General features: G+C 36.5%; 1 protein-coding gene across 8 annotated transcripts in view; it reads right to left on the bottom strand.

Annotated features, from left to right (window-relative positions):
• Positions 1-21,817, bottom strand: part of TNS3 (tensin 3) — a 222,944-nt gene that overhangs the window by 148,832 nt on the left and 52,295 nt on the right. For 6 of the 8 annotated variants that reach the window (XR_003533048.1, XM_027675943.1, XM_027675957.1 and 3 more), the window contains 2 exons: positions 16,011-16,122; positions 2,709-2,746 (listed from right to left, as the gene is read on the bottom strand). Coding sequence is in view for 1 of the 8 variants with exons in the window: in XM_027675943.1 (XP_027531744.1) it covers positions 2,709-2,746; positions 16,011-16,122 (150 nt within the window). In the remaining 7 variants the exon portion in view is untranslated. Of the gene's footprint in view, positions 1-2,708; positions 2,747-15,352; positions 15,414-16,010; positions 16,123-21,817 lie in introns of those variants that run through there. The other 2 variants (XM_027675959.1, XM_027675960.1) reach the window with 1 other exon arrangement.

The raw sequence follows: 21,817 nt of genomic DNA, 5'->3' as shown, positions 1-21,817 counted from the left end.
CTAAGAGACAGAGTAAAAGCAAAAGACAGGAAAAAAAGTGGTATCCCAAGACAAAGAGCTAAGTGAAAGCCTTGTAGTGGGACAATTAAATATTCCTACAGATCATACATTCCTATCATACACAGAGAGATGTGTCCCAAGAATAAGCTACAAAACAGAAAGGACTCAAGTTCCCAGAAAAAAAATCCAGAGTAAAGCCCTGGGGCATTAGACATGCTGCAACTTCAGAAATGTCAGGGAACACTAACTAGGTACATACATCCGAACAAACAGCAATACGGAAACATTTCTAGGTTAAACATGCAAAGACTGAGGCCATACAAGACAGTCAAAAAAATGAACCGGGTTTTGTACAGCAAAAAAAAATTCTTTCAAAATTCATTCTTACGATGTTTTTCATAGTGAAATAAAAAACACTGCCTTTTAGAGAGCATTCTAAAATATAATACATATGGGAATAGAAACTATTTTACTCTAGAGTGATTTTCTGCCCTTGTCACTTAAAAGTAGCACAGATGAGTAAAGCACAAAATATTTTTAAAAGTAAATGGAGAAAGCATTCTTTGTTGGTATAAAATTTGAAAAGTTGGCTTTAGTTCTAAATAAGCCTGCTGCAAAACCAAATACATTACAATAGCTTAATCTATGCAAGGTCAATGACAAGTTTATGAGAACTTCCCATGATCAGAAGAGGCATCACTATGGTTCAGCAACTTAATAACACCCTGGCACTGTTGAAGTAGGGCAGCATTTTTAGGCTCTCTTTTACATCAACATGCAGCTGATGTAGTTTCTAAGGCTAGAGTAACAGGGCTGTCCTAGCTCAGCACTGCCAGTGTACACCACACTGAAGAGTGCCGAAGTCGTGAGCCTTATACAAGTAGGAAGAGAAAACTCACAGAAAGAATTTAAGCTACTTGTTGGCTTACTACTTCTCTGAAAAATCAGAAAATAAGCCTCTTGTAAGAAATAATTGATTATTAAATTCGGTCTTGTTTCCAGAATTTGGTTTTTTATATTCTGCAATACATGCTTTGTACATGCTAAATGAAGTACACTTCATTTCAATTATTCAAAAATTATAAAGCACACCAGTATCTTGATGATAGTTAGGCTATTATATAGTTTTGGCACTCTGTATATTAAGTCTTTTCAACACTCAACATCCTGAGGGCATAAATACTAGTTGAAAGACACTTTCCTGGTTTTAACATACGGCACACGTATGAAATTATTTGTCTCCAAAACAAGTTTAAAGAACTACAACAGTCTCCAGCATCATTTAAGTATCATCATTTCAGGAAACTCTAGTTCTGTGTAGCACCTACCCAAGCAAATCTCCAAGTTACCAATGTTATCAACAAACCAGATTCTTTGTCATGGAACTAGTGAATTCCACATAGCAAGTGCTATTTGGAGAACCAAAGCTACTGTGCAAAGAGGGATCAATTACATCATCTGGTTTAACAAAAAAATACTTCTTTCTACTAAACTGTTTTGCTTCTACTTCTAGACCGCCATTACTACAGCATTATTACGAATCATTATTGAATGTAAATAGGTGATAAAACCCTTTAAAAGGTAATACCTTACTGGCAAATTTAAATACCACTGTATTTTATCATCTTATTTCATTAAAAAAACAGAATTCTGTATTTACTCAGCATACCACATAACATGGTGATTTTCAAATGCACATGTACCATTTTTACTCAAAATGGGAGATGTTCATCCAAATGAAAGTTGTGTTTACTAGAGTTTCCTCTAATGGTCTGAAAAAATCTCCAAGTCCTTCACAAGTAGAGGTCTTCTCTTGAATTTAGTTATATTTCTTGGAAGCATTGAACAAAACAAATCCTTGCAAAAGGCCAAACATCAAGTCAACAACACAGGTAATAGGACTAGATCTGTGGTGTCCAGAAACTCAGTGCTCTCTAACTATAAAAAAACGCTGTCTTTATAGATAGCAAGTACTAATCAAACGTTTAAGTTAAAAGAAGGGAATATTACCCTATTAAAGTGCTTCTGGTAAAATAAAGCCCTTCAAGACTCCTAAATTTAAACTGCAACACTCTGTAAATGCCTCTGATTCACACAAATCTAGCAAGCAAATCTAAGTCACCTGAGACCATGGAAATACTGATTTCAACTTGTGTGAAAGGAACTTGAAGATTTTTAAAAGTAATAAAAATCTAGTAATGAAACTGAACTGCAGGGAATCTACAGCAATTACTGAAAATTAATAATGTGCTTTTTATATCCCAATGCGAAAAGTTTGCCTTTAAATCTCTGTTGCTGTACAAATTTTAATATCTACATATATAGGTGTGTGTATACACACATACTCTGAAACACCTGGGGGGCACTGTAAAATATATATAGGTGTGCATGAATACCTATATACACCTTATTCACTCAAATATTTTTTTTTACTTTCTGGCAGAACTGTGTGATTTGTATTTCACCCAGTTAACTTGCTGTTTTCAACTGAAAACACGTCCTCCTGTGGAAGAATGAGAAATTCAACCACTGGTGCAAATGTTTTGACTACATAGGGACCTTTTTTTTATTAATGGTAAGAACAATATCCCAGATAGGCATCTGATTTAATAATCATCTTATTCTTTATTAGTTGATAGAGATTTTGTAGTCTCAACTGTGAATACATGGGATCAACAGCAGAAAGGGAGGCCAGTAAGTACACTTACCTTTTCTTCACATTTCCTGTGGCAGGCATATTTGCAAACTAAAACAAAAATAAACAGAATATATGAGTAAAAGAGCATGTGGATTGTATCCTCTCCTTTCTTTAAATCAGCTTTATACAAGAGATCAGGCCAAACTCAAATCTGTATATATAAAAGTACTTACATATTTCAAAACAAAACTAAACTAAAAAAAGAAACTCATTTAGTTTTCACCCATTTCTAAAAGACTAGTTAAACTACAGCAGCGTTATCAGATTTGTGCATTCTATCAGCTTATGATAACATATGTCCGGTTAAACGTCATGAGCTGATTGTCTTGACACTTACTTTTACAGCTTCACATGTGCTGGAAGTGTTACCACTTACATAACACCAACAGTAAGATGAAATTGTTCCCAGAGTAACCTGTGAATCTTAGTCATATCAGCAGTTCCAGAGACCTAAGAAAAGCAGGCTGACTTCAACTCACAGGCAACCATGACTGGCCAGAGTATAATTTCATATTGTGATATTCAGGTTATACAGTGTTGCAAACATTACTTCCGAGACATAAGCACTTGAGGTTTTTAAAATTCCTGCTCTGTAAGAGCAGGAAAGGATTAATTGTAGCAGCAAGTTTAGATTCAGAAAACAGCATTTAACTTAAAAAGTAGCCAGATGAGCAGCAATGTAAATATGATGCAGCAGCACAATAGCTAGAATCTGACACAGCCTGGTTTTAATTGGTTTTCCATTTATATGCACTTCCTTCTTTACTCTGAAATTTCCTTTATTTCCATGCAATGTCTATCCTTTGGGCTACCATGAGCTAAACTTACTAAATCTTTAATTCAGGAAAAATTTACTTATTCAGTCTCCAAGATTAGTAAGCTACAGAATACCACAGAGGTTTAACTGGAAAATTAACTGCGGCCTAACCTTAGACCACTGAAGCTGAAAGTCATGCTTGTTTCTTGATGTTTCTACCAAGAGGAAGATATACAGTCTGACCCAACAGGAAAGATACAACTATCAAGGTGTGAGGTCAGCAAAAACTCATTTCAGATTCAAGTGCATTAATTAAAAACCCTTATGCTGCAGTCACTTCTCAGGGCAAAAAAAAGTAAGGATTACTGACCCATCTTCTATTCAGTTTTATACATGCTATGTTCACTTTTTTTCCCCATGTATAAGTTAGGAACAAGTTCTTTGTTCAGAGTGTTTCACAGGATCAATTGTCTTTATTCTAAAAATTTATTAGCTTTGATGCAAATACACTACTCTAACTATTAGCACTGATAATGATCTATAGCAACACACCACTTACAAATACTATCACCTTAAAGCAAATGGAAGACAGCTTTTAATCCATAATAAAAAGCTTTATTTTCTTGTGTGACACAAAGAATAAATAACTAAATTCTTTAAGTGATTTGACAAAACTGTCTACTAGAATCCATATTTTAAATCAGCATGATTAGCTTTAACTTTGCAAAAGGTTAATATGTTCTAAAAATATGCATACTATCTGTTTATACTATAAGCTACTTTGAGACAGACACTTACAAAAAAATAAAGAATAAAACAGTGAATCTGTAAGAAAACCCTAATATTACAGACAAGGTTTTCATGTTCTTTACTGATGCTTAAACCTAGACTTCTGGGGGGTAAGATGAAATACAAAAAATAGATTTCATTCCATGACAAACTTCCATGATATTGCTACTGCTTCATGCAAAACCAAATCACAAATGTCACCAACAAAACACAAAATCTCTATTAAAGATGTCAATAACAGTAAATGCAAGCATTGAGTTTTTTCAGCTTCCACATACAAGTAAAGTCAGTGTTTTCTGCTCTTGTGAAACACAACAGTACTTACTGTCTTTTTTGGAAAGAAATCACTCAAGTCAGATGTGAGCTTACGAACTCCATATATAATTAAAGGGAAAACACAAACAAAACTATATTGCTATATTTATGAGATTCAAACAAAACAAAGACTAAAGCCTCAAGAGGTAATCAGTCAAATACCATCAGGCAAAGCTCTCTGACTGAAACAAACCACGTACTTTTTTTCAAGTGTTCAAATCTATTACATTCTGAGCATAGAGATCTGATTCATTCACAAAGACTGCTTTACTCCTCCTCAGCATACAGAAACATCCTATTCATATCTAAATCCAGCACTTGCATGGATTAGATTAAGTCATTACCTTTTCTTCTTCAATATCCAATAAAACTGGATGGAAATAAGCACTCCAAAAGGAGATCATGGGGGGGAGAAGTATCCACAGCATTTGAAAGAGAAGGAGATATTAAGAAAATAATATGAATTGGGTATGAGGAAGCATACAGGCACACTAAGAAAGAGTGAATGGAATAAGGGCAAGGCTGCAGCAGTCCAGTATCTGACTATAGATGAGTAGTGGAGAGAAGCACCATTGCTTTTCCAGGCACATCCTTTTACAATGCAATTCATATGGGTTTCTCTGCTATAGCTGCTACCATCAAGAACAGTAAGAGATCCCTTCAGCAACACCAGCAAATTCAACACTTACCCACAGAGAGAAATCAATTTACTTGATATTTCATTATTTAGAATTCATTGTGCTAAAGCTACGATGAATTCTACTACATCACAGAACTGTCTTACCTGGATGATTGCAACACTTCAGTCCAATGCTGGTTTTATCTCAGCCCAGGCATTTACAGTACTTGCAAAGAGATAAACTACTTCAATCACTACTAGATTGCCAGAGAGACTGAATCATGGTTCAATATGCCAGCTTTTTTTTAATGAAAAGCCTTAAATATTAGAGATGCACTTTCAGAAAATTTCTAAGGCCAAAAAGGCAGTATTATATCATAATCGTGCAACCCATGTCTTTTCAGTGCAACAAACATGCATTGCGAAAGCATATGAATAACTGAACAACTGATGTGCTGTTAGTATGCTAAGGAAAATACATACAACTTACATTTAAAAGATCTCAACAAGCATCTTCTACTGAAAGCTGGCATTCTTTAGGTAAAGCTCACAAGTGAAATAGCACTCAGCTCTCCTCAGGACTGCAGCCTAAGTGTATTCAAATTCTAAAATGCGCCCAAAACAGTCCAGAGGATCTAATCAATGTTACACTCTACAAAGGCTACTTCAGTTCTTCAGCTGAATGTCTGCATCCCACGCATCAGCTCTTGCAAATACCATACTTTCCAAATTTGTGTTCAAGGATTTTGGCACCAGTTCCAAGAATAACTGTCCCAAGTTGGCTGGTAATAAAACAGAGACCAAGCCATATTTAGCCAATTTACTATACTTCAAAAGAGCTCCTAAACAATAGATCCCAGAATCCATTTTCTTAAAAGGAGGAGAAAGGAGGGGAGGGGAGGGGGTGTGAAGAAAACAAAAAAAGAAAAAAAAGACATTTCTTTACATCAAAATGAAGATGTGTTAACTCCTTGTCCTAGTTAGAACAGCTGTTCATCACTGTGTGGGTGTAACCCAAAACTGTGTATTCTATAGCCTTCCATGCCATTTCCCAGAAACTGTTAACAATAGACCATTTACAGCCGCTGCCCAGAGCGCGCCTGACCCCTCAGGCTATAAGCTGGGTGTTAAGAGGCCTGTGAGATAGGAGGATGCTCCTGTCCTCACACCCATTGTGGAACTCCCCGCCCTGAGGGAGGTACTGGGCATTCCTTCCCGAACCTGAGGATATATAATCTTGGGGATCTTGGGACTTCAGTACCACTCATGGGATCCAGAGAAGGACTGTGACCACCACTCTCGACCAGACTGCAACAGCACTCTCACCAACAGGTTTTCCCCTCTCCTTTTACTTTGGACTCAGGGGGCCCAACGAACACCACTCTGTTCATGCCCCAGGGTGCTGGGTTATACATTTGGGTTTGGTGGGTTAAAACCAACTCTTTGTCTTTATAACTGTATTTATTGTATTATTTTTATTAAATTGTTATTCTGACTTACAATCTCTCTTTTGAGTTGGGTTCATTTCCCCTGCCGGTTTACCTTTAAACCAGTACACTCCTGTAAGTTACCAATATTGCTGCCAGGTTAAAGAGAGAAGGACAAGCGTGGTGAGTTGTTTTCAGACTTAAGTTCCAAAATTTTTGTGAAATCGAAGTTCTGCTTTTTACATTCTTGCATGTAAAATGCTCTTTGAAAACTCATAGCAATGTATTTGTAAAGTAAGAAACTACTTCACTAACCACAGCATGATTTATGATTTAACAGGACAAAGAGCTTTACTTTTGCTCTGTGTGGTAAAGGCTATGCACCTTGACAGATTTTAGCATTTAAGGGTCATATGGTATGGCAATATATTTCATATATCCCATACAAACATTCTGTCACACTGCATGTGCAGTGAGTATTAAAACATGGCTGGTTTATAAGGACAACCTTGCACTTAACCACAGCTGTTATCAAGTGATTCTCCATAGTGGGTTTTTCTGTGTTTGTTTTTAAACAACTGCGTATGGGAAAGGTAGAAACAAGATAATTCAGGAAGCCTCTTGGGGCAGAAACTTGCATATAAATAGAGAATCTAAGAGATGTAATCCAGTTTAATACCTTTCTAATCTCTAAGAAAAATCACTTGCCCCAAAAGCATAGACTCTACAGGCCTTGATAATAATTTTTAACTTCCTGGTGACAAAACAAGTTGCGATACCGAGTCACAGGCTTAGATGTTTAAAAGATGCTTTCTTTCCCTCAGCACCTCCACAATGCAGCTTCCCAAAACAGACAGATGCTATTACACCTATTTTTTGACAGTAGAGTCCTTGAAGATCCACAACAAAATGTAATCTAAACCAAGCATATAAAAAGACTTGTGTAATTAAGACTTAGTTTTTATAGCTCCCCGTTCCAGTCTTCTCTCTTAATACCAGGTAAGATAGGTATCAGAGCATCGCAGTAGTGGTAAAGCCTAGCAATTTTAGTACGTAGGCTAGTGCTACCACTACTGAGCAATACCTCAGGCCTGCAGGAAATGTTTTGCACAAAATACCAGGTCATTGGCTCTGAAGAAAAGATGGGGGTTTTTTTGTTAAAATATCTTAATTTGGTTTCTGAAAATGCACAGTAAAGCCACCACAACAGGGTATCCAGGCAGAGCTTGGTACAGAAAGCCATATATGACCGAAATCTCTTAAATGGTTGCTGGCTACCATAGTCTGGTTGAAATGGTTTTGTGGATGAAATGTTGCAACATATGCAGCTTGCCGGCTATTTTTATTTCAATGAGTGTTTAATAATATTGTGATCAGATTGTTAGAAAAAAACTCGCACCAACACACACTTTCCTGCTGACCTGTTCCTACCAGCTTTGCAACAATTAGACTTAAGAAAAAGGTCAGAAGGAAAGCAGTATGAAAACCAGACAGACGGAAATTATTTGCAGCAATAAAAATAAATTGGCATGCAATTTTATGTGAAGCAGTTTTGTGTGAATCTTACCCCACTCCTTTGTGCAGAGGATGAGGGAAGAGTACCCTAGTTGGAAATACTGGGCTTTAGATGCAAAAGTAAACACTTCTATTTTTAAGAAGTTATCAGAGTTACATGCCAAGGATTTCACAAGTCTAACAGACACACTCCAGCAACATCTGCTGGTGCACTTCCTATGCCTCAAACATTTTTCTAGATTTTCTTTTGTTCTTTTCTTAGATTCAGCCAACCATTGTCTCTTCATCTGAATATTGCTCCCAGTACTTCATGACAGTGACTGCAAACATAGTTTTTGAAGATGAAGGCTAACAGACAGTTATGGGAAATTTGTGCAAAGCTTCAGCATTTTTTTACTTGGAGTGGCTATATAGTAAAGAGTGTTGTGAATGAGCCTTCCCACAGAAAAAATATTCTACTTGTTGCTGACAACAGCAGTGGAAAATCTTTATTAAGAGAAAAATATTTTGGCACTAGTGCTGCAATAGCACGTCTCTTTCTTTACTCCCACCTTCCTCCTGTCTTGTAGAAAAATCTTGACCATCAAAGGGTAGGGTTTTGGGTGCTTTTTCTGTTTGGGTTTTTTTCTTCCCACCCCCATCCCCATGGAAGGTATAGTCTAACTTCATCATTTTAACTTCATCCTGAAAAGTCCTGGGTGGGGGGCTTTTTTTGTTTGTTTTGTTTGTGTGTGGTGTTTGGTTTTGAATTTCTTACAGATGCTGTTACGAAGGCAGAATATTACCAACAATGAAAATGTTTTCACAATTTTAAAAACAAAGTACTCATACAGCAAATTTCTCCCATCTATTTAAGCTACACCTACCAGTTAGGTAGGAAATTATTAAACCTTAATCCAGTTTAGAACCAAAGGTTATTTTTTGACCTCCTCCCTCCAGCTAAACAGATAAACCCATGTTGCAACATTTCATCCACAAAACTATTTCAACCAGACTACAGCTTACATGTCAGCAACCCATATGAAAACAAAAAAATGGCTAGACTGTCTCCAGGTTTTTCTCATCTTCAGCTGCAGACAGTGCAAGAACTGTAAGATGTCAAGAGCTTGCACATCTGTGATGGATCTTGAAAACAACCAGTATAAATCATGCTCAGAGCAAGGATCAAAGAAAAATAGGATATCAGCTTAAAATGGGCAATCTCCAAAATAAATAAGAAATCTGATATTGCTAGGAAATTTATTTTGTGGATAAAACCTAGTGGGCCCAAAGTTCTGATTTGCAGATGTTCTTAAGCTCCTATGGAAAATATAAGTGACAAAGACCATCACCAGAAGAGAAAATAATATAGGCTATGCAAAGGAGATCATCAGTACGATCCTTAAGTACTTATACAGTTGTAGGCTGTTTTCTAAGGGTATTTTTTAAATCTCATTAATGACAATAGATGGGAATGCTGTACGAAATCAGTTAACAACTAAACAGCTAACAACTCTTACCTATTTACAGGGTTCAGATCCAGAATGTGCCTAAATGGAGTTATGCTTGTAGCTTTCTTCATGTACTGGAGCAAACTCTCCAGTGTTACAACAGTTTTCTTCACTCATCTTTTCTTTATTTAAACTTTATCTTCCTATACATTACTCCTGTCTCCCATAGCAGTTGTTCCCCCAGCCCCACCCCTTGTTTCAAAGCCAATTATAAGGGTGAACTTTAAGCCAAATGCATCAAGATTTACATTGAGATTACTCTCCCCACATGGCATATCAAGTTCATCACATTCAAATTGTACACTCTAATGATGGTAGCATTTCATTTCAAATTTTCATGTTAGAGCAGGTAATTCTAACTTTATTTTACCCTTAGGAATTTTAGGTTCTCTTCAAGTGGGCTAAGCTTACAAAATTGCAGGAGTACCAGATCAAACAGCAGTCCCTGGCTTTCCTGTCAAAAATTGCGAGGTGGAAAGCACACAGGATCACATTTACATTTTTTAATTTATTAGCTGTAATGAACAGAAGCTGCAGCTTTTTAGAGAACTCTGAGATTTAAACCTTAACTTTAAAATAAATTTCATAACCATAGATCATATTATGGCATGATTAAGTTGGTCCTTCTGAGGTAAACAAATAGGGAACTCGTGTTTTCAATACAGACAATTTTCTGAAACATAATCTACCAGCTGTGAACATTAAACATTCCACTAGAGGTCTTTGCCTTGTGTATTTTTTATTTTTAAATTAGTAGAAACTTACCTTAGAGATTTCTGTCAAAATTTCTCCCCCCTCCCCCAGTTCCCACTGAGGTTGTCAATTTTACTCTCTCTCTTAGCTCCAGAGAGAGCTGTGTTCAGCCTGGATGCTTATGTACCACTTGTGTACTCCTTACTAATTACAGTGGCTTCTTTTGTATCTCTTATGCTCCAGTAAGTCTTTATTCATCCTCCCCTTTCATGTCTTTGCTGCTGTTATGCACATAACTTCCATAATGCACATAGCTTCCATCTTTCACTATCTAAGCTCTGCACTGAAATAGGAATGCATACCTTGTATAGCTCTGTTAATTAGAGTACGTTTTACTAATCTAGTGGAACTTGCTATTTACTGTGTGCACCTTTTGTCTAGAGAAGAGGACCTGACCTCCAGAGCCACAGATGGGCTACAGTCCACATTTCTTTTTTCAATTTCCTCCTTTCCAGAACAGGACACTCTGCACCACTCATGTCCAGGTCAACATCCACCCATTTCTGATGGGGTACTAAAAAGACTTCTCTACTGTCACTACAACAATTCATGCAGTCTCCCTTGGATATCCTCCCAGATGACTTTCCCAAACAAGGTGACAGTCAACTGAAATTTTATGGCAAGAGCCTGGGTCCCTACCTAATTCAGCCTTGTTTGACCAACTCATAATCTCTCTTCCTTGGAGTTCACTGCAGCTGTGAGCTATTAATCTGCTCTAGGGACAAAACAAACCATGCTCTTTGGTCCTATAGCCTGCATGTCCTGATTTAAACTTGGAGGTAATCAGCAGTTAGAAAAATAGTATGGATTTCTGGTTTCTATTCTGCTGTTCCTTGATAAGTCTGAACCACACGTACAAGAGATTCATAATTGTAAATCTTTAAACTATTAACTGAAGCAATTATTTTAAAGCTGTCTTAAAACAGTCACACAGAAGGCAATATGATTTGCTGGATCATTGCTCAAAAAAAACATGTAAGTGTACATACAAACACCATGCAGAAAGCAAAGAGTGATATGACGAAAACCCCTTTTAATTTGATGACAATCTTTTCATCCTCTCAAAGATGTCCCACAATGTAAGATTAACATGATGGCCTGCGTCCATCATTAATGATCTTATGGTTAATTAACCAATGTCTATGGCCATAATTAACTATAAGATGGTCTAGTTCTGTTGAAATTACAGGGGGTTCATATGTATAATATGTATTATAAAATCAATAGATTGATAGATCTCATAATACACCCATGTAAGTGCCTAGTAATACAGGATCTCATTTCATAAGGATCACTCTATGGAAACCAGAGTGACACAAACGCCTCTTCCTCACTACATGCTTTGCCATTCAGAGCCAAGTGTAACGCCACTGGCCCAAGCATGATACAAATTCCTTTGGCATTTCTAGCTTTCTAATTTGTCTGCCTGTAAAAAGAGACATGCTTTGCACATTATAAAGATGCTCATATGTTATTACTGAACTTAGCACTTACTGAAAAACAGAGTATATAAAACCACCTGCAATGTAATTATATAAGATTAAATATGCATATATTTACACACATGGTATGCCCAAACAATTTGTCAGCTCCAAGTGAGTCTTAATGTAAAAATGTATTTTGACTTGCCAGAAGCAACAAATATTTGATTAAATACAGAGGTCTCTTTGTATTGGGTAACTCCAGCTAACCAAAAATGAGATTTTAAGTGGAATACTACCCAACCACAAGCACAGTCACAAATGAATAGGTGAATTTCAGAGGAAAATACCAAACCTCTTAAAGAAAAATGCCTCCAATTGTCTCTTCAAATCCTGACCTATGATCTTTAAGCATCTGGAAGCTCTTGATTATACACAGATATTATAATTTGATGAGAAAATATAGTTTCTACTATCACTTCATGCTCAATGAAACAGTTCAGGACTTATTTACTGTAAGCCAATTAACAATTGCATGAAATCATATGTTAACACAACTTACAACCCAGAAGTTATTATACAGATGTATAATAACTTATCATAGTAAAAAAGGTGAATTGTATTCTTGGTTAAACTCAGCTTGCCCATAATAGCACGGTAAGCATTTCTCTGCTAACAATATAGCTAACAGCACATGCCAACATAATTTAACATCTCTTGGGCTAACATTTATACGTGGTTCAAAGTATGAAAGTTTCATATATATACATATATATACATGATTTCAAAGGAAGAAAGCAAAATTCTTATGTAGTCAAACCATCAAGGAAAAAAGGTTTTCAGGAAAACACAAAAAAAATTAGAAACTAAAATTCTATAAGAACTCTTACTGGGATCATTCCAACACATATTTCCACAGCCAAGACATTCATAGACAGGTTAGATTAACAAAAAGATACTCAGTTCATTCAAAGAACCATTAACTGCTTTAAGTTCAAAATTTAGTTTATGGAATACTTTGTATTGGATGTAAAGCCTCATTAGCAGCACCAAAACTAGGTCACAATCATCAATTGGAGGTGAGAAGAATTTCATCAAAAGACATCTGTACAGTGTTTCAGGTTTTCATACTTATTTCACTCATCACATCAATGCTCTAAGAGCTACAAAATAATACTGTATTATTTAAAACTACTCAAATTTCCCAGATCTGGTCTCCAGTTTTTTTAATTGCCAGAAAAGTACTTTCTAGAGATTCAGAGAACCTAAGAAGATCTCTGTTCTACACTAACAATCATTCCATCACAACACAACAATGAAAAAAAGCAAGGGAAAATAAAGTAAAATAGAAAATTTTAAACATCTATTTTACATATATAAAATATAAAATAAATAAAAAATAAAATCAAAATACTTCTGTGACATTGCAGGCCTTTCACTAACTATGTAAATATGCGCCATTATTATGTATTATCTGCTTGGCCCTGAATTAAACTGAACTGTACTTCAGGGAAGATCAAACCAGAGCTCAAATCCATTCAAGTTTGAGTAGTGCTGAAGAGATATGGAGAGTCATGTGGTCCACGGTTTACTGTAAAATGTGCAGGTATGGTAGAAGTCAATCAACAGCTGTTTGTCCTTGCTTCATAATGAGAATCTGCATCAAAGACATTGCCCAGCTACAACCATGCTTACCAGGCATGGAAACAGCCTCGAGCTTCCCCTTCTTCAAATCTATCTTTGCTTTATGCCACTGTTTTTGTTGAAAAACTGTAACTGAGTACGCTTTACTGAGGTGGACTGAAGTACAAAAGGACAAAGGGACATCATCATTCAAGGGTACGCTTCATTCAATCGTTCATTGTTCACAGTAAGCTTTTAGAAACTGCATTTAGACCTTGCTACCAGAAAAGGACACATTTCGCAAGACAGGGCTAAAAAACACACCCCAAAAATGTCTGCCACATACTAATGAAAGCTTGTCTAACCAACACAACACCTAGTTATAGCTTTTTTTTTTCCTTACAAGTCAATGATTCATTGCTAGATAAACAGCAAATACTGCATACTGACCAATCTGGAGTTTTCCCCTCCCTCAATTCTCTTACATGTAAATTTCCTTTAACTGATAAGACACCGACTGAAAGCAAACTGCAGCCTGTACAAAGAGCTGTTATTTTCTGAGAAAAAACTGTTAAAAAGCAAGATTTTTCTCATTAATAGACAAACTTTTATTTCTTCTTGACTAAAGGCTTTTTTGCTCCCCTCCCTGCCCCCCCTTTCCTGCAATGCCAATTTGCACACTTTCATTCAGCAACATCAGGGGAAATTTACCAAAAGCACCAGTATTTGACTCCAAAACAGCTAGTTTATTTTTCTTCATATTAACAGAGTTTCACAGTACTAGCGTACATTTCAAGTACTGCAGTGCTGGCAAAGAAAGAGACAACTTTCAGTTTTAGCTTTTCCAGAACTCTTCTTTATGAAGTCCATGTTGTAAGTTAAAATACAAATGGGTTCTTATTAAATTGAAACTATTTGGAATCATCACTTCACTGTGCAACTCCTGTTTGCTCCCATCCCACAGATAAGTATCAAACAATCAACAACAAAAATGTAACAATAGCAAAGAAGAGTGGGTCTGCCTGGTGCTTACATCAACAAAAGGGGCTATGTGATAGTATCAAGGGGCTCCTTCTGAAAATTGCATCCAGAAACCTAGAGAAAATTGTCCCAGACTGACTTAGATATAGACACAGACATATCACAGATATGAATGTATTTGAACGGGGAGTGTGTTGGAGGAAAGTGGTTGAGCCACCATTCCTCGAGGCATTTAAAAGACACGTAGATGTGGCACTTAGGGACATGGTTTAGTGGTGTACTTGGAAGTGATGGGTTAGTGGTTGGACTCAATGATCTTAGAGTCTTCTCCAGCCTAAATGATTCCATGATTCAAAGCATTCTCTTCTGATACATTGATTCTCTTCTGATTCTCTTCAGTGCTTTTTACACTGAACCTGATCAAGTTCTTTAGGCAGTCCCTTCACTAAGCAGGTTTCCTTCCATAAATACTATTTCTGCTAAATTGAAAACAAGCAAATCCTAAGAACCAACCTCCAGAAGGACAGACACAAGAAATATGTTAAAGAAACGCATACATAACTACCACTTCTATGATGATAAATATAATGCTGAATACACAGCTGTTCATCTGTAAAGTCTGCACCATAGCTCAGGTAATGGCCACATTCCTTCCACATCCAAATCTTTCACCTCCCTCTCAAACCCTCGGAGGGATCCTAAGGTGTCTGAAGAATATGGAAGGGAAAAGGTGGGAGAAGGAGATCCAACCAGAACTGGAAGTTGGTGTGAACATCTCTCAGTGAAACATCCACTACATTTTACATGAAGAGACAATAGCATTTGCATTCTAGGAAGTAAACCATACATACAGCAAGTAAAGAAACTGTTTCATTAACATGGAATAACTGGAGTTGAATATTAACTAGGCAGAACCAGCACAGGGGATCAAAAGCCCTATCCCCGAACAACTTGCAGAAAGTACCTGTTGAGCTTTCCCAAGATTTAATTTCATCACATGTATCCCATGGAGAAGTATGTTCAATTCCACACAGCAAGGGAGAAGAGTGAGGGAAAACAGCAGTAAGGAGCAGGTAGCAATGCCAGGGGCAGAAAGTCTCTAATCTGTATATCCAGATCTTTATTCTTTTTGTGAGTGATTAGACTGAAGGACTAAGGATTAGACAGAGCAAAATGCAACTGGAAAAATTAAAGTAAATAAATACACAGCTGCTCTTGTGATTTTTTGCAAATTAATGTAGATAAAACATGCCTCAGGGAAAGAGGGTCACACACTTCCTCATTTGGAGACTGAATTCCAGAGGCATCTGTCACCCACCGTGCACACATCACTCACATGCTCCTCACAGAGCCTCCACAGGCACTGCCTTATTCTGGAACCTGTCTGAATAGCACAGTACTAAAAGCACATCATTATACAAGCCCAATTACCTACTACAGCAACCTACTGCCTGACAAAAGCAAGAAACGTTATCGTACAAAGGAAGGAAATAAATTAAAGTAATACATGCTTAGTCCAGAGGGAATTCCAGAAACATGGATTCCTAGAAATTTTAACATCAACATAGAACTAATTTCCTTTACACAGCAAGAAAGCAAACACCACATCATGCATTACTCACCCCTGCAAGAAATTCCTTGGCTGTCAATTACTTGTTTGCAGATTCCACAGGTTCTGGATTTTTTAAAAGACTTGGTTTTGAAGGTATGAGACCTTGAAGCTGTTTCCTGAGGCTGGAAGCAAGAAGAATAACATCAGACCATCACTCAGCTTTTGAGTCATACTTTTAAAGTGAAATATAAATAATTCTAAAACAAATATAACAGTAGTACAGATATAGTATGTATATAAATATACATATATAATATGTATATAAATATAGCAGTAGTAATATTTAGTAGTACATCTAATATAATTTAATTGTCATATTATATTTAGTAGTATATTTAGTGCTTACACTCTATCGCTCATCCTTGCTCTTGTTCAACAACATGAGCTTTTTACTTCCAAGAGTAGGAAACAACAGAATGTCAGGAACCTCTTGCATATCAGGACACAGACATCTCAATTCATTTTTACTGTCATTTCAGAACTCACTCTATGACTTACCTTTTAAGAGGAAATACGGAATAGTGTCTACGATATGACCCAACAGTCTTCTAACCTAAGGTCTTATCTACATAAAAACTAGCATTCGTTCAGATAAAACTAGTTAAAAATATCCTAAGTAATGCTCTATCACAGTAGCAAATTTAACTCATCTGGTGCAGAAGGTAGGTTGGGATGTCTTAATAATGTCTTGGTCAATAAATGAAAAGCATCCATGCAAGCTGACTTAGGCACAGATTGCTAAATTTAAAATCCCTTCTTTCCTGTATAAGAAATATACACTAGCTTAAACTAACATTATTTCCACAGTGTCACAGTTGTATTGTTAAAATACAATGCAATAATGAAATTTCTAACTGGAGACAGAACTCAAAAAGTCAGTACCATATATGCAATGACTTCTATAACTTTGGAAACATTTAGGTAACATTTAGATAACAAAACAGAGGAGACTACCAAAAGCCTATGACAGCCATTATCTCCTTTGGAAGGCAAGTAACAACATTCACTTTCACTTACAGATTTTTTTAAAATATCAGTTACCTATTCAAAAAGAAAAATACATTTCACCAGACCATGAAAATCCCCAAATGTTTCTTCACGTTCTTCATTTTCATTTCACATTTGGACCTTACTTTTTTTACAGTCAGTACTGCAAACAGGCCTGCATTCAACACTAACACCTGTGCTGAGCTTTAGCAGCACAAGTGTCTAAAAGCAGAAAGCCGTCCCTCCACAGCCAAGCCAGACCACCGCAGCACCCAACTTCCATCCATACGTCTGATGAGAAAGTTTCCCAGTGTGTGGGCAACACACAAGGTAACGTGGCAATGAAGTATCATGGGATTTCTTTGTGGCTTTAAGCAACTCAACATGCAGCTCTAGGCAAAATGTTTACTGTCTCCAAACATAACTACAACACAGTGCCACAATAGCCACAAGAACAGCCATAAAAATGAATATCACCTTCTAAGTACTACCTCCACATGGGCCTACCCAAAACGCCAAAGAAGCCCTGAGGAACACAAATAACAGTGACTGAGCACACTGAGCAGGCTAGCAGCTCAGAGGCCATCCCCAATGGGGATGCACAGTGAGCCTGATCTTAAGAATAGCTTCAGGAAATATCACTGGTCTTACCCACAGCATAAAACCAAGATAATTCACATATTTCCATAAACAATATGGTAGAAATTATAGGGGCTGAAGGAATAAGCCTTAGTCTGGACTCTCAGGATCTTTCCACTATTGAAGTGTATTAATCAGCAGAAATTAGTAAGAGAAATAATCTAACAGTCCACATCCTTGAAAGGCTCAAGCAGGGGATAAAACACTTCAGAAATAAAACTGAATTGTAATTACGGTGCTTCATTAGACACTTCAATCACTCACTGTAGAAATCAAAATCACAAATTTCACTGTATCCCCAACTGCTGGCATTTGCAATATGTTACTTCCGATGAAACTGAAAGATGTTGTCAGACATATGATTTATATTTAAAAAAAAAGAACAGCCAAACTCCAGAATTACATATGAACATACTTGATGGCAAACAGATCAACTTTATTAGTTTTGAAAAATCTCTGTCATGATTGAGGTATTTGCCTTTGAAAATACAGGAGAAGCTTTTGAAGAGACAGGTCTAGAAGGAAGGAAAAGTATCATTACATCCAGGTAACTTCACTAATCCAACACAAGGAGGTTCTGTGCCATACACGGTTCAGGCATTGTGCCCAAAGAGCTGAGAGTCCCTCATGTCCACAGCCTCTTCTATGTAAAAAAAAAAAAAAAAAAAAAATCAGCAATGCCATCATCTCCATTAGTTGCTGCAGTTTCTATGCTTTGTAGATTTATGAAAAACAGAATTCTCATTTTATTTTATCCTCTCTTCTTCCCTACAGAGTCTAACTTCTGGGACATATCTGCAACTCCTTGAAAATGAGTTTCGCAGATCTTGCATTTTTGAAGAAATTAATGGATAAACTTCACTAAACGTTTATTCTGTAGTTAGGCCTGCTTCTCCTTATTTCCTACCTCCCAAACACTTCTTTGTGAACTCTGATGCTTAAACTGTTCCAAAGAAAGACAACTGTAATGAGAACTCACTGTTTAGAATACTGGAGTTTAGTGTAAGTAGGTCTTAACATTAGTTGATCAACTAGTCAATCTGTCCATTTAATTTCTAATGTAAACATCAAATGTAATTTTCCTCCATGGCATTTAGGAAATATTCTGCAATTGAGCCTTTGCATCTGCACTAAAATACATGCATTTTTTCTTCCCCTTTGTTCATTTTAGGTACATTCCACTATGTGGAATGTACGTGGGGGAGGAGAAAATAAAAGCAACCATAGCAGGCAGCAAGCAACACTACTTTCATGAGGCTCAAGACTGGAATCTAAAGTGCATATAACTGTTGGGAGCAAAAACTGGAAGAAAACAGTGCAGAATCACAGGGTACAGACTCAGTTTTTGCCCGAGAAAAAGGCTATAATTATTCCTGGTCTCAACGGATAGCGTTATGAAAATTACACCGGAAATATTTTGCCATGCTATGTTCTCTGTGGTACACAGAAATCTAATGAAGCTGAAGTTTCTCCCAGACTTGCATCAATATAACACTGCAGACTGCCTGAAGACTTACATGGGCATCCCTGGCTATGATGAATTTCAAATACTACTTTTCATTGAGCATTTTCATTTGGCATTGAGAATTTGCAACAGGCAAACAGATGCAAAATTCACAGCAACTCTGTCCAAGACTTTTGAGACACATAACACTTGGAGAAGGGAAAAGCAGTTTAGAAAAAAAAGCATTCTCCAGATTTAAATTAAACCAATACAGATTAAAGCAGACAAGATGCACAACTTTGGTTTTGGCAATACTGATACAGCAATTCCTCCCTGACAGAGATTTAACACTGGTTCATTACACCTATGGAACAGGCATTCACAATGTTATTCCCAAATACCAGACCACATCATAGCAACTAATTATCTAATGAATAACAGACCCAAGCAATATTTGTTTATTTTAACTGCACGTTTCTAACTTATAAAATGCAATAACAGTTCATTCTTTAAAGAGGTAGTCAGAGGGCTTAGATCTTCTATCAAATAATCAAGGAAATATTTTAAAATCAAACCTTTCCAACTGATCTTCAAGAAAAGTATGTAACTATATTCACACACATATATGCTCCATTAAAAACAAACCAAACCAAGAAAAAGGCACTTAGCTGATTATTTATTACTTCTACAGAACTGGTTCCCTACAAAGTCACCAGCCAGTGACTAATATTTTTGAGAAAATACAAAACTGCACAAAAATTATTAGACTTTAAAAAGTAAATCATTAATTCCAGGTGTTACTCTAAGTTAAGGGGAAAAAAAAGCCAAAACCTGTTTATACATTATTCCTCCATCTCCAAAACTTGTTTGTACATTATTTCTCCATCTCCAAAATTTCTAACAATCCATGTCATATTCCAGCTAAAAGAAAATTATAAACATACATACAAAGACTTATGTCAGACTCTACTTCTGCTGAATTTTACACAGCCTCTTACTACAGCAGCAGAATCACATAAAGCAAAAATATCTTTTGTTCATTTCCCATCTGTGGTCATACAAATATGATCCCTTCTCCCTATCCTCTAACTTACCAACCAATACTGTAATTTCCTAGGATTCTCTTTGTATATTCCTCTACTCTCCAAGATAGCTTTAAATCTAATGGATGATATAATGCTTATGACTACCATTTTACATACATGAAGGGAGGGCCCAGCAGTGTAATTAGCAGAATAGGTATTTCACCACCTCTTATAGGCTAGGGAAATGCCCACAGGTGATGTACAAAAGAAAGTTCAAATAAGGGATGACTAAAAGAAGTCTTCATGAAAAGGCTGAGGCCCAGTTAAAAAACAGAAACCTTTGCAAAACTAAGCCATATATCTATTTCTGTAAGATTGCTCCAAAAATAAATCACGGGAAAAATAAGGAAAAAAACAGTACACCCAACTGAGAGGAATGCAGCCTCTCAATCCTTTCTGCTAAGTTTACTCATTGTTACTTCTGTTACTTCTCTACTTCCTCTCCCTAGTCTTACTTGAAGTGCACAGCAAAAGTCCCATGATTTCTGAACAGTTACCTAAAGATCCCGTAGAAAAATGAAAGAATAAAAATCCCAACAGCTTACCCACAGTTTCTCGCAATTAGTGAACACTGATGAGATAGGACTGCCCAGAATACAACAGTTGGTATTATGCTGATGACACAAAATAGTTTAGAGGTTTTTTTCTCCTCTCCACATAGCAAACAGCATTTTTTAACTTTCCTACTCCTGAACCAGTATTCCACATTTGCTGCAGGTTTCATTTCTAGAAAAGAGTGCCTACCATGCATACAGACCCCTCTAAAAATGGCTTTGAGACCAACAGGCCTGACCACAACTTTTTGGTAACTTTAAAAAGTGATTATCTCAAAAGTCTCATGCAAAGATAATATGAATATACAATGAAGAACTTTACAGAAATAGCAAAGACCATAGCATACGAGATTGTTTGCAGCTCTCGTGTATGAACATTTCTTGGAAAACATACTATTATTTCAAAAGTTGCACTGTACTTTAGCCAAATGACATTAACTGAACATATCACACATATTTAAGTACATCCATGACTATCACCAGTGAATACATAAATTTTGCAGAGCCCATGCTACGTGAATATGGGACAGTGGCAAAAGAATTAAAAACACCAAAGGATTTTTACACAGATTGAAATAAGGCATTTCTGGCTTTTTCGTTCAAAAAGATTATTTCTACAGTGTCAGACATAGCACATCCATATATTTATATCTATATTTATGTACAAACTAAAATGTACATAAATAGCTAGTTATACTACTAACACTTACTACTACCACATAACTTCAGAGGAATTGCAAAGTAAATAGTGTATTTGTCAAACACTCCATTTCCTCCTCATTCATTCAAGGCATTTCACAGAAAGACAGACTAGCAGACCAAGCTAGAAATATGATTCAAGTGAGAGCACATGCAGATGTTGGTGATGAAAAAAATGTCTCACCAAACCAGCTGATTAAAGTTCATGTCAAGAAGAAAAAAATCCATGCAATTTGGTAGTACATAATTGTACAAGCATAAGGGGCCAAAAGAGTAATACTAAATGATTGTTTAAAATATTTGGTACTATAATTTTAAACAGCAGAAGTCTAAAGAGATCGGGGCCTTCATTACTTTAATAAGAAACTCTGCCTAGGTACGAAGGTTTCAAAGCTATACACTTTTCCAA

Source organism: Neopelma chrysocephalum, unplaced genomic scaffold (assembly GCF_003984885.1).
Source record: "Neopelma chrysocephalum unplaced genomic scaffold, ASM398488v2 Primary Assembly neopelma1_26, whole genome shotgun sequence".
NCBI lineage: Eukaryota > Metazoa > Chordata > Aves > Passeriformes > Pipridae > Neopelma > Neopelma chrysocephalum.
The sequence above is the reverse complement of the archived record's forward strand: the minus strand, read 5'-3'. Positions and strand labels throughout refer to the sequence as shown.